Source organism: Pseudorca crassidens, chromosome 13 (genome assembly GCF_039906515.1).
Source record: "Pseudorca crassidens isolate mPseCra1 chromosome 13, mPseCra1.hap1, whole genome shotgun sequence".
Classification (NCBI taxonomy): Eukaryota; Metazoa; Chordata; class Mammalia; order Artiodactyla; family Delphinidae; genus Pseudorca; species Pseudorca crassidens.
Genome location: NC_090308.1, coordinates 24,595,598 through 24,609,923, shown reverse-complemented (window position 1 = coordinate 24,609,923; position 14,326 = coordinate 24,595,598). Strand labels below are relative to the sequence as shown.

Here is a 14,326-nt window from a genome sequence, read left to right as displayed (position 1 = left end):
TTCTTCGCAGTAGAACAAATTGGTTTTCAAACATGAATTTTCTTTTGCAAAACTGACCATCCTGTTGTCACGTCTGTAGCTTTCTGAAGGCCCCTGCTCCTGGCTTACGTTCCTCCTAGGAGACCTCAGCATTCAGCACGCTGGGGACGCTTTGTTTCCTAAGTTAGGAGAGAGATCCTGGCAGGAAGTCAACGACCAGGATCAGATGCTGGGGTTGAGGACCCGTGGCTCCGAGCGAAAGGCGGCGGTAATCGAAGCTCTGGGCGCATTTTCCTAGAAGCCTCCAGCGCTCCGCCACCTGTCTGGAGTCTGCCCCCGTCTCGGGCATCTCCTCTCTTGAGTTTCCTCCTCATAGGCTTGTCCCTGGGAGTGTGGGCGGCCGCATTCCTGAGCACCGAAACTCTCCCCCCCTCCCCCCGCTAGCCTTCCTCCTCCTGCACACCAGCCTCTCTTTTCTGCCTCAGTCACTTCCTTCCTCAGCTTCTTCCTCCCCAGTGCGTTGAAGAAGATAACCAGCCCGCACCGACGCAGCCCCAGTTTTCTCGGAAAAGAAAAGGAGGCGGAGAGGTGAGTGATTGCCCTGGGAAGATGTGGCCAGGTAGGTATGAAGGATGGACGGGGGTAGCCGGTGGAGGCCAAGCAACCGGGGGCATCGTGGGCTGCGGGTGGAGAGCCGGGACCGGGAGGGGGCTAAGACGCCTGGAGGGTATAACTGGCCTTGGGCTGAGCGGGTGCGGGGGACCGGGTGGGCGCGCCCCTGCGCCCCCCAACTCTGCAGCAGACTTCCGCCCTCGGCTCACGTGACGTTTTGCCGCCCGGGGGCGGACAGGGCAGGGAGATCCGCAGCGTTTAAAGATTTTTACCGCGGAGCAACGTGTCCGCTTTGCGCTTGGGGAGCCAGTTCCGCAGAGCTGAGCGGGGACGGGCTGGGAGTGAGGGAACAGGTTTCCCCGAGGAATCTGGTGGCCTCAGGGCAGTGGACTCTGCGGCGCCGGCGGCGGGTGCGGATCTGTACGCTCCCGATTCTGTGTGCGGCGTGGGTGGTAGTGAGGGGACACCAGCGACTCCGGGAGCCCCGGGCTGGGTCCGTTTGCGTCTCTCGGTTTGGGCGCTCGCTCTCGGGGCGCGCCGGGGGCACACCGACAGCCGGGGAGCGCGGGCAGGCGGCGCTGGCGCGAGACTCTCGGAGACAAAGGCTTCCGGAATGCGGTTCTTCCTGGGGAGGTCGCCCGGGAGCCAGCCGTGCGCCCCGGAGCAGGGGGCCGAACCCCGCGCTCCCCAGCTCTGCACTGGTACCGGTGGTGACCGTGTGATGGCCCGCTGGGGACAGGGTTTTGGGACCCCTTCCGGGCCAGCTCCTAAACTTGGTGCAGGTATGACCAAATATGGAGTGTGTGCGCGCCTGCGAGGGGCAGGAAGGAACCCAGTCATTCTTTGACCCGCACCAGCTGCTCGTCAGGAATTGTGAAGGAGGGTAGGGAAACAGTGGCCAGCCCCAGGGTGGAGAGGTGGCTCCTGATTCCAAGATGTCCCCACTCCTGTAGGCTTATTCCCTGACATTAGAAAATTTTTAGGTATTGCCTCCAAACTTAAAAAAAACCCCAAAACCAAAAAACAAACCAACAAAACAAAACAAAAAAGGAACCAACCACTCAAAGAAAAAAGCTATGAGAGTCCTTAAATATATTCTTAAGCGCATATTGATGGTGGAGCATTTCAGCATATGGCCCAGATGGCCCAGTGCTCCCACATTCCCCTTTCTTTGTGATTCCCACGCACAGTGCCTAATTGGATTCTGTCTCAATTAGAGGGCCCGACTAGCATCTGCCATCGCCTTCTCCTGAGCCTCCCACTGAGGGGCTCTTTCTTTCCCTTAGACTTGCTCTGCCCATGGCTTCTCATTGTTCTTGATCTCGCTGCTTAACACCAGTCCCAGGCTTCTGTCCTTATAAAATGTCATGGGCCTTCCAAGGATTGTGCAACAGCGTATTTTATACTCCTTTGTCCTCGATAAATAATCAAATAAAGACGTAAACCATGCCAAATTATGTATGCTAGCAATAGTTTCTAAGCCTGTTATGTTCCCACTCGGAAGGGTCAGTGCAGGGAGCCTTTCTTACTTTGTAAGTGCCTGCCTTAGTAAGCACTCAGCATGTAATATTTCACACAAATACAACCCACTGTTATATTTAGTGCAGTTGGCATAATAACCAGCAAAAAAATAAATAAAACAAAATTTTTAAAAAAGGAGAAGAGCCAGAATGATGCAGTAGAAATGGCATTTAATTGTGGGAAGCTCCTCGGAGTCAGTTTCATCATCCATAAAATGGGGATAAATAATATTACTTTGTAAGGTTCTTAGGTTTACATGAATTAATGCAGATAAGGAGCCTCAGGTGTAATTAATTACAAAGAAATTCTGGTTGTCTTCCTGTCTTAAAATTGGATGAACATACATCTGCTTAATGTGATCCAGGAATTCACACTCCTTAAAGGCGGGATTTCCTCTTTGAGTCTCATTATTAAAGGAGAATTAGGTCTGAAGTGTGTGGCTGGTGGGGGGTGGAAGGAGTGGAAAACGATGTTAAAGAGATAAATATTCAGGGTGGGAGGAAATCAAAGCATCTGAGAATTGGAAAGGACTATAATCCCCTTGGACATTTCCCTTTCTATTTTGTCCAAGGTGGGCTGATTTCTTCATCAACCCTCACAGATCCATACTACTACTGCAAACTTTACTCGCTGTTAGACCGTTTTGATTGTTAGAGAAATTTTGTCTCATATGGCTTTCAAATCTGCCTTTCTGTTCCATCTATCCATCCTACCCAACAGAGCAACACGAAATAAGACTATTCACACAAGTACATAAAAGGAGCTTTAATTTTTAAAAAAATAGCAGCAGGTCTTCTCTAGGTTAACTTTAAAAGTGAAGATTCTTTAGAGTGCAAGTGACAGAAACTTAAGCAAACCAGCCCAAGCCAAACCAGGAAAGATTGGTTCATGTAACTGGAAAGTCCAAGGTCATATACAGACTCAGTCATTGTTATGTGGCTGGAGTTTTCTTTGTGTCAGCTTTATTCCTGGCAGGCTCTTTTCACATTGTAGCCATTTATACAGGGGCTGTGAGCTTATACCTTAAAACCCAGTAGGAAAGTGTCTTTTTACTAGTAGTTCAGGCAAAATTCATGGGCTGAACCCACTGTTCAGGATGGGATCACCTATCCTATGTCCCAAACCAATTATTCTGACTTTGAACCACTCCTGGAGTCCAGGGTGAGGCTCTACCCAAGATACATGGGTTTAGAGTAAGGAAGGAAAGGCTGTATCCAAACAAATATTAGACTGCTGGTGCCAGAAGGTGGAATGGGTGCTGAGCAGGGAGATATAACAGCTGTCCACCACACTGACACTAACAGGTTTTTTCTTACCATTATTCTCATGGCATGTCTTTCAGTTGTGTCCTCTGGGTATGTTTTAGCTTTTTAGTGTCTCTCTTAAACTACCTTGAATTGAATATAATGTTATAATTTCACCAACACAAAGTTCCCACATTTGGACACTATAATTTTTGATATTCGGTTTTATGTAGATGCATTAACCTAAGATGTTGCCTTTTATTGCAATGTAGGCTTCTTAAATTATAAGATTTACACAAAAGAGTAGCAGTGTAGTGGTGCTTTTATTATTAGCTGATAGCAAATCTGGGGTCTTGATCAATATCATTTAAACATAGATATCATTCTTGTTTTTTCAAAGCTACTGAGAAGTAGTTACAATCTGTCTGAATAAAGTTGTTTCTTCCAAATCATCACCCCAACGTAAACCATTCACACAATCCCACTCTTTTATTTGATTTGGAAAACTTACGATTTGCAGACAGACTGAATTGATGATTCCTTTTGCCCAGCTGCTCGTACTTTCCAACCCTCATGTTGCTGTTTTCACTGTAAATTACTGCCTTCCTATAGAAACTCATTCTTCCTCCTTTACTTCTATACTTCTTTGATCCAACAAGGTTGGGTTTCTCTCCTCCAGCTCTACCTGCACTTTCCTGTTTCTTGCTGTGTTTGTCTCCTCCCACTTTCTGTAGGTGTTTACCAGGCCCCTTTACCTTTTCTGTCTGAGTGCACTTCCTCCCTCTTAGAGCTCCTCTCTGTTCCTCACATAAATCAGCAGCTCCATGGTGACAACACCCACAGGTTGGTTCCATCCCTTCTCATGCCTTTGCTCATTTTCCAGTCTGCAAACCAGTTATGTATTGAACTCCTGCTCTCGGTGCCAGATGTGGTCCAGCAGTGAGCATGACGGTCAGATCCCCGCATAGAGGAGCTCACTGTCTAGTGATAAAAACTGAGAAGTGTCATTCCAATCAAGTGAAATGAAGAGGGTGCACATGCTGTGGGAACACACGCGGGAGAGCTCTCCTACCCCAGGGATTCAGGGAGGGCTTCCTGCAGGAAGTTATATCTCAGCTGGGACTGGACGTATGGAAATTAGCCCCAAGAAAGAGGAATAGCCAGAGTCCGGGTTGCAGAAGAAACAGGATATGTGAAGGCTGGAGGTGTGAGAGTGAGGGGTATTTGAGGAATAAAAAGAAGCCCTGTGGAGCTGCAGCCTGGATTCAAGGGGGGTAGATTTGAGGTGGCTGGAATGGTGGGCCCAGCCCGTGGAGGACCTCATGAGCCAAGGGGATTCTCATAGCCGCTGTTAGTTCTGAACTCCTTATCCAAAGATGAATGGTTTTCATCACAGGCTCTCCATTACAGTCAGGTTGCACTGGGCACTGCTGGGGGAAGGGAGGCAGAGGTCATCACTGCGATGACCCCATGGTATTAAAATTGCCTTGGATCCACCTGGATCCGCCTTCCTTACTGGACTGCAGGCTCCCGGAGGGGAGGGATTGTGTTGGTTTATCCTGGTACCACCAGCTTCTAGCTTAGGGCCTGCTCCAAGTGTGCTGCGGTTTTGTTTTGTTTTGTTGCTTCTGTGCTTTTGTATATACTCTTCCCTGTGCCTAGAACATCCTTTCCCAACTGTCTACTGGCCACTCCTCCCCAGTGACAAAAACTTTGGCTTCCTCCTTTGTGTTCCCTTAATGCCTTGGACCCACCACTAAAAGAGTGCTTTCTCGTCACATTGCTATTCATTCCAGGCCTCTCTCTGCGTCTGGATGGTGAGTTCCCTGAGGGCAGGTCCTGTGTCACTCACCTTTGTATTTTTGGTGCCCAGAGCACGGGCTTAGAGTTCATAGTGGGTGCAAGGAGGATGGCTTCATTCTGCCCGGTAGACTGTGTGGGGTCAGCCCAGAGGGGCAGTTATAAAATTGGGGAAATGGAGGTACTCTAAGGCCGGGTACATCATGCAAGTATTTTTAGGAAGAGGGCCACAGTAAATTAATAGTTACAAATGCTACATGAACAAAAGAAAGGGCCCTTGGATTTTGCAAGGTGTGTTTAATGGAATGTAGAAACTGTAGTAATACACATTTATTTTTTTCTCCCTCAGGCAGCAATGAATGTGGATCATGAAGTTAACCTCTTAGTGGAGGAAATTCATCGTCTGGGTTCAAGAAGTAAGTATCATAACATGGATACAGAATTTCTTCTGAGTTTGTGTTAGAGCAGGTAGGACTAACTTTTAGAGGCATATGAAGGGATCACCTAGGGATTCGGGACACAGTTAATGGCAGCTCTTCTTTCAGCCTCAGGTGATAACTGCTCTTAGCCCTGAAGTGATTTCTGGAGACACAGAGCCACTGGGGTATGGTGTTTCTTATACAAAGAATGGTTGAGATATTTCATTATCCTTTGAATGGAAAGATAATTGCTATGCTTCCGTAACCTAGCTGCATTGAAATCTTGTAATTAAATCATGTTCACATTTTTATTTGGCACACTATTAAAATTCATTTTTTTCTGCATTACCCTGCCACCATTTTGCAAATTGCCAAAGGACTAGGGACTCGGATTGAAATTTTAATAAATTGTCTTTATTTTCTCCAAGTTTTTGAGTTTTGTGTAATCAGGTGTTTATGTGTATATAACTAAAAGAAGCCATCCTTTAGGTAGTTTTCTTTTAGAGTTAGCTTTCCCCCTAGCAGCATATAAGCAGCTATTGTGAAATTTGTGACATGTAAAATTGGTAGTATTGGTGTCCTTTTCCTAAGTTGTAATGAAAGCAGCTGTTATGCTTGTAGCTATAAGTATTTCGTGCATCTCAGACCAGACATACGAGAGTTTGGGGAGCATTTCGAAAATTGTAAGAGCAGTAGATACATTCAGCAACAACTGGGATAATGGAATCCAAAGTTTTAAAATTACATCATATAAGTGAAAAACAACTTTAAAAAGTACCTTGAAAGAGTTGCTTGTCATTATAGCTTGATTCTTCTTACTTCTAGCTCTGTCTACTTATGAATCACAAATCATTTGAAATAACAAGAGGTACCTTGAAAATTCCATTAAGCCATTAATTAGTATCAAATGTCCCCTGTAGTTTTCTGTTGCTGATGTAACAGTACTACAAACTTTGTGCATGAAGCAACACATTTAATATCTTTTTAAAAAAATATGTTTTATTGAAGTGTAGTTGATTTACAACATTGTATTAATTTCTTCTGTACAGCAAAGTGATTCAGTTATATATATATGTATATATATATATGTATATATTCTTTTTCATATTCTTTTCCATTATGGTTTATCACAGGATATTGAAATAGTTCCCTGTGTTATACAGTAGGACCTTGTTGTTTACCCATTCTATATACAATAGTTTGCATCTAACCCCAAACTCCCAATCCATTCCTCCCCCAATATACCCTCCCACTTGGCAACCACAAGTCTGTTCTCTGTGTCTGTGAGTCTGTTTCTGTTTTGTAAATAAGTTCATTTGTGTCATATTTTAGATTCTACATATAAGTGTTATCATATGGTATTTGTCTTTCTCTTTCTGACTTACTTCACTTAGTATGATAATCTCTAGGTCCATCCATGTTGCTGCAGATGGTGTTATCTCATTCTTTTTTATGGCCGAATAGTATTCCATTGTATATATGTTCCACATCTTCTTTATCCATTCATCTGTCGATAGACATTTTGGTTGCTTCCATGTCTTGGCTATTGTGAATAGTGCTGCTATGATCATAGAGGTGCATGTATCTTTCTGAGTTATAGTTTTGTCCACATTTAATATCTTAATGGTCAGGTAGGTTGGGAGTCTGTCTCAGTCTGTTTGGGCTGCTATAACAAAATACCCTGGACTGGGTGGCTTATAAACAGCAGAAATTAATTGCTCATAGTTCTGAAGGCTGGAGGTCCAAGATCAGGGTGCCAGCATGGTCAGCTTGGAGTCCTCTTCCAGGTCTCAGACTTCTTGTATCTTCTCATGGTGAAAGAGACCAGGGATCTCTTTGTAGCCTTTTTATCTATCTATCTATGTATCTATCATTGTGGTAACATTGGTTTATAAGATTGTGTAAGTTTCATGTGATACAACACAGCATGCTCTTCTGTTTGGTTTGGTTTGTTCATTTATTTTGGGGGTTTTGTTTGTTTGTTTTTTATATTCCACATATGAGTGAAATCACATGGCATTTGTCTTTCTCTGACTTATTTCACTTAGCATAATACCCTCAAGGTGCGTCCATGTTGTCACAAATGGCAAGGTTTCATCTTTTTTTTTATGGCTGATGAAATCTTGCAGCCTCTTTTATAAGACATTAATCCTTATGACTCATGACTTTACACCCTTACACCCCCCATGACTTTGGCACCTCCCAAAGGCCCCATCTACTAATATCATTACCTTGTGGGGTTAGGATTTCCACATATGAATTTTGGAAGAACACAGCCATTCAGACCACAGCAGGGTCTGATAAAGGTCACCTGGGCTAAAATTAAGGCGTTGGCAGGGTGCATTCCTTTCTGGAAGCTCTAGAGAATCTGTTTCCTAGCCTTTTTTCTAGCTTCCAGAGGCAGTCTGCCTTCGCTCTAGGTGCTCAGGCTTCAGTAGTTGTAGCACGTGGGCTCAGTAGTTGTGGCTTGTGGGCTCTAGAGCACAGGCTCAGTAGTTGTGGCCCATGGGCTTAGTTGCTCCACGGCATGTGGGATCTTCCCGGACCAGGGATCGAACCCATGTCCCCTGAATTGACAGGCAGATTCTTAACCACTGCGCCACCAGGGAAGTCCCTCAGTGAGTCTTATTTTCGATAGTGATGCCCCTACCTGTGTTCCTCATTTCTACATTCTCAGTTTCTCCTGAGCTCTGTCACTCTTGGGAGTAGTACTATTGTTTGGATTGTTAAAGATATTAAAGATATATTTCCAGAGATTTGTCAGGTTTTCTTATTAGATCCTTCTCAATGTCAGCTTAGTGTTTATTGGTCAGATTCAATTGCATTTAAAAGTCTAACCTCTATATCCCTAGCACAGTGTTATTATTTGCTAAGGCAAACTGAACCTGCACTTCAAAATGAGCAGCTTTACAAACTAGATGACTACAAAGTAATTATCCTAACTTCTATAAAGATGAAAATATTTTGAACATTGCAACTTCACTAGGCCTCCTTGACTTACCTGTTCCTGGTAATAGATGACTTTTTAAGTTGGAAATCATCTATGGAGATATGTTATCTACTGACAGGTTATGGTTATTTATGTTGTATCTGGAATAATTTTGACTAAACTAAATTATGATTTAGATTAATCATATTTAGACTAATCTAAATATGATGTATTAGCCGAAGTTGGAGATTGATGAATTTAGTTTTACCTGTTTCTTTTAAAATAAAGTTCTTTAAAGTCTCTCATTTTTCATCCTGTAGAAAAAAATTAAGTGGATAAAGATTATTTGGAGATTTAAACTCCTTTGTTTAACAAATATTTCTTGCGTGTTACCTTTGTGCTCAAGTGCTGGAGATGGGAAAATAAACAAAATTCCATCTCAGCCCTTGTGGGCCTCTTTAGGTATCGAAAAGACAGATAAACTGGAAACGTGTATTGGGAAGTGGTTAACAGTGTGTGTTCTGGGGGACTTCCCTGGTGGCGCGGTGGTTAAGAATCCACCTGCCAATGTAGAGGACATGGGTTCAAGCCCTGGTGCGGGAAGATCCCACGTGTCATGGAGCAACTAAGCCCGTGCGCCACAACTACTGAGCCTGCACTCTAGAGCCTGCGAGCCACAACTACTGAGCCCACGTGCCTAGAGCTCGTGCTCCGCAACAAGAGAAGCCACCACAATGAGAAGCCTGCGCACCACAACGGAGAGTAGCCCTCGCTCGCCGCAACTAGAGAAAGCCTGCACGCAGCCACGAAGACCCAATGCAGCCAAAAATAAATAAATAAATTTATTTTTTAAAAAGGGAGTGTGTGCCCTGGAGTCAGACTCTGGGAATGAATCCCAGCTCTTCCGTATTCTTGCTGTGTGAGGGGTATTTTTACCCTCCTAACTTCAACTCAGATTGCTTGAAGGACCTGCCAGGTTACCAGCAGCTGCACTGATTCCTGTAATCAGTGAAAGATTCTCATTGCAAACAGAGGGTTGTGCAGCTAGAAGTTAAGAAATCAAACTGGTGCAGGAATTCCCTGTGGACCAGTGGTTAGAACGCTGGGCTTTCCTGCCGAGGGCGCAGGTTCAATCCCTGCTCGGAGAACTAAGATTCCGCAAGCCACGAGGTGCGGCCAAAAAAAAAAAAAAAAGGGAAATCAAACAGGTGCATCTTTGCTTTCCAGGCCAAGCATTCTCTGTTTTCCTTTACAAACTTATTTCCTTCTTCTCCTCTTAGATGGTTTACTTGCAGTGAGTAAATTAGCCACTCTAATCACTGTTCTCCTAGACACTTAATTGTTTCACCTGTGCCTAATGGCACATACCCCATTTCTCTCATTCGTAATTGAACCAAAGTTAACTGATGAATGGATAAATAAAATGTGTTATAGCCATAAAAAAATAATTGAACCAATAATGATCATCGATCAAGTGCTTAGCATGTGCTGGGCACTGTGCTTTGTGCTTTAGAACTGTGTCCCCAACCTCACAGTGTGGGAGGTATTAAGATCCCCATTATACAGATGAGGAAACTGAGGCTTAGGGAGCTTACATAAAAGTTCTCAAGGCCAAACAACTAGCAGATGGCCAGGATTTCAACTGAGGACTGTCAAGTTTTTTTTTTAAAATGCTCTGTGTTATACTCCCTTTAAAGTCCAGAACAGGTACTGCCCTTCATGAAGTCTTCCCTTCCCATTCTAGCCCAGTCATCTTGTTCTTGACATCCAATCATATACTGCTTTGTGCTGTTGTTTTACTGTATGTTTATTTCCGTGTGGGAATGGAAGCCATTTCTTTGATAGCTAGAAAGTGATTCTATACTTCCTTCTCTCTGCCTCTAGTGCCCAGCACAGGGCTGCACCCACAGTAGGAGTTTACTAAGCTGCAGGCTATAAGCTCTAGCAGGGGAGTGCAGGAACTCAAGAACCCTTCTCACTGTGATGGCCATCTACTTGACAGGGGGCGCAGCTTTGGGAGGGAAGAACTTGGAGCAGTGAAGTAGGATAGGACTGGGTCAAGGGTTCAGCCTGGTAGATCAAAGGATACAGCCAACAGTTGGAAGGGTGTCCTAGATTACCCTTTGAGACTTCAGTTGATTGACTTTTAGCCAAAGATCCACCTTTTGTTTACCTTAATTTAAAAAAACTTTTTTTTAGAACAGTTTTAGATTTGCAATAAAATTGAGAGGAAGGTATAGAGATTTTCCATATACCCTCTGACCCCCGCACATACATAGTCTCCCCCATTATTAATATCCCCCACCAGAGGGGTACCTTTGTTACAGTTGATGACTCTACATTGACATATTATTATCACCCAGAGTCCATGGTTTACATCACATTTCACTCTTGCTATTGTACATTCTGTGGGTTGACTAATGCGTAAGGACGTGTCTCCATCATTATAGTATCATAGAGTATCTTCACTGCTTTAAAAATTCTCTGTACTCTGCCTGTTCATCTCTCCCGTATCCTAACCACTGAAAACCATTGATCTTTTTACTTAGTTTTCTCTTTTTCCATAATTTTGCCTTTTCCAGAATATCCCATAGTTGGAATCATACAGCATGTAGCTTTTTCAGGTTGCTTTCTTTCAGTAAGTAATACATATTTAAGGTTCCTCCACGTTTTTCATGACTTGGTAGCTCACTTCTTTTTAGTGTTTACCTTAACTTTTAACATCTATACTAAAAACTGGCCTTCAAACTAGATAATCTAGGGATTCTGGTAAATAAAGATTTCTTCATTTTTAAGGTCACCACTGCTTCCCTGGGGATTCTGAGCATGTTCAGAACACACTTAGAGAAACACTGCTCCTGATCTGGGGTTTCTCTTGTACTTGTTATTTTTATCGATTCAACAACTAACAATTAAAAAATCAAAATTTAGACAGAGAGGAATTGTCCACTGCAGTGCTGTAACACATTCACTTTTTTTTTGCCACACCGTGTGGCATGCTGGATCTTAGTTCCCCGGCTGGGGAGACCAGGGATCGAACCTGTGTCCCCTGCAGTAGAAGCACAGAATCTTAACCACTGGACCTCCAGGGAAGTCCCACACGTTCACTTTTTGTTACTGTTTCTTAGTTCTCTTCCACTCTCTGCCCCGATGACACTGAAGCTAGGAGATGTACCACACATTGCTTTTATTCTATCACATTTTGAATCTGGCAAGAGGTTACACTGGATTTCTGACTGTTGACTGCTAAACTGTAATCTTGGTTAACCTTCGGTTAGATGTTTATGAAAGGTTATGTGTATCTGCCACACATGGTGGCAAGAAACAGACTTTGTATTGGCTAACGTTGTGTTTTCTCAAATTAGATGCTGATGGAAAATTAAGTGTGAAATTTGGGGTCCTCTTCCGAGATGACAAATGTGCCAATCTCTTTGAAGCACTGGTAGGAACTCTCAAAGCTGCAAAAAGAAGGAAGATGATTACGTACCCAGGAGAGCTACTTTTGCAAGGTGTTCATGATGATGTGGACATTATATTGCTGCAAGATTAATGTGGCTTGCATAGCTTTGCTTATTGTGGGTTTTTTTGTTTCTGGTAAACTGGAATATTACATCAAAGGACAAACGTATTAGCATAACTTAATGTATTTTTATAGAACTTTATAAACAAAAGGAGACTCATTTTAGAAGCCTGTCCTTTTTTATATCTTGAAAGTAAATTTATGTATTACACTGTAAAATAAATAAAACCTATTATTTTTTCTCAGGAATCTGGCTGGAAAATGTAGACAATGAGGCTTTTTTTGGTAGGGATGCAAGAGTGTTTGTTTCATAAATCATTCTTAGATAATTTCTACAGATATTTGACATTCTATGAAATCAAGAAGCAAACTTGAAGACCAGCTCCCACAATGAATGTAATGTTTATGTAATAAAAACATGTAACTCTCTTCAAATTGCCTTATTGCCTTATTTTGTCATTTGAGATTTATGTATCTCTCAGAATCGAGTTTTTGCATCAAGATTAGGTAACTGCAGTAAAAGTTATCTTGATCTGAAGAAAAATTCTCTTAAAACTACAGAATTTAAAAAGTAGGGATGGTTAGTGTTAAGATTTGGCCCTACAAAAAATATTAATTTTGATGCCTATATTGTGCTTGCCACTGGGATAGGGGACGTGCCCCCAAAAATGTAACCTAAAATCTTCACTTTCTAATTGGATTAGTTAGACCCACCTGATATAATACAGGATTATCCGTGATTGCACGTTGCAGCTTGTAGTACGGAGCTGAAAATGATACAGAATCTCAAGGAGGATAAGGTCAGTGAAAGGCATGATGGTTGGAAGAGGTATAGAGGAGGCGGAATTTGCAGGATTGGAGCTGATTATATCCAGAGGGAAAAAGATGGGATGGGTGAGAGTGATGACTCAAGGTAAGGCAGAGGGACATGAATTAGCAAGGCACGATCTTGTGAAAGGTAGGATGTCAGGTTGACTGGAATGTTAGGAAGAGAGGTGATTCAGTCTGGCTAATTAAGGTGGGACCTGGGAAGCCAGGGAGAGGAGTCTGGGGAAAAATTGGAGCAGGGAAATTCCATGATGAAAGTGATGTTTAGTGAAGGTAGCTCTGCCACTGGTAACTAGGGTGGACTGTGGAGAGTGCAGAGGCAGTCAGACAAGCCAGCAAAAACATTGCTCAAGAATCTCATGGGGGTGGTGATAATGGGAAGGCAGAGGAAGGATGGAGTCCAAGCACATTTTAAAGGAAATTGAAACTTTGTCACCAGTACCTTTTCTTTCGTGACAGGACCCCAATTCAAACTAGACTAAAGAACAACAGAATTCACTGGTACTTCATGGTCATTACTAACATTTATCAAGCATTTATTATTCTAATCCTCATATAACCCTGTGAGGAAGATATTATAGATGAGGTAAGAGAGACACAGAAGAGTTAGCTTTTCCAAGTTTACCCAGCCAGAAAGTGGGCAAGTCAGGATTTTGAAATTTGACTCATCTAACTGGCAAGTCCAGGGATGGGATGGAATTCAGGCATGGCTGGCTCCAGGGGCTCAAACACTGCTGTTTAAACACTCTGACTTTCCATGTCGGCTCTGATGACTTCTTTGGTTTATTCTCATTCTCTTTCTACTCTAAATATGTTTCCTGCATATAGATGCCTGCAGGTAGTTGCAAATTCATCTACTCCTAGATTAGCAACTCTAGCAGAGAGAGAATTATATATTAATTATGAATTCAAAGAAAGGAACTCTGATTGGCTCCCCTTGCAGCATAAATCTACCCCTCTGATCAATAACATTTGCCAGAGGGATGAGATATCTTGAATGACCTGGGTCATATGCTTGTTTCTGAGTGAGGATTGGGTAGGAGACCGTGCTTCACAGACTCACCTCAAATAGGAGAGGGATAGTTCCCCAAAGGGAAGGATGCTAAGTACATGGGAACAACACAGGTTGAATATAGATACAAGAGATCTTTTGAGGATGAATCCATATAATATATATGTGGCAGAAAACAAAAGATAAATGAGAAGAAATGGTCAAAAGCTACTACTTGTGTGGCCTTAGTAACTGAGAGAATAACGTGTTAGCAGAGATAGGGAAATTGAGTGGAGCGCGAGGGCTGGTTTTAGGGAGAGTTACATTTGGACATGGTGAGCTTGGAGTATCTGGACTGCAAATGTGTAGTAAGCAAGCGAGGATTTGGTTCTGGAACTCAGGTGAAGGTTCAGGAATATCGACAGCGACCTGAGAATTATGGTTCAGGATTGATTTTCCTCTCAATTTTGATATGTATAGATA

At 43.1% G+C, this 14,326-nt stretch overlaps 1 protein-coding gene across 1 annotated transcript; it reads left to right on the top strand.

Annotated features, from left to right (window-relative positions):
- Nucleotides 1–234: 234 nt before the first annotated feature.
- On the top strand, nt 235–12,459 carry ABRACL (ABRA C-terminal like). The gene is made up of 3 exons (XM_067701925.1): nt 235–567; nt 5,506–5,572; nt 11,870–12,459. Exons 2-3 carry the CDS (start codon nt 5,512–5,514, stop codon nt 12,052–12,054), a joined length of 246 nt encoding a protein of 81 aa, XP_067558026.1. The 5' UTR covers nt 235–567; nt 5,506–5,511; the 3' UTR covers nt 12,055–12,459.
- Nucleotides 12,460–14,326: the final 1,867 nt, after the last annotated feature.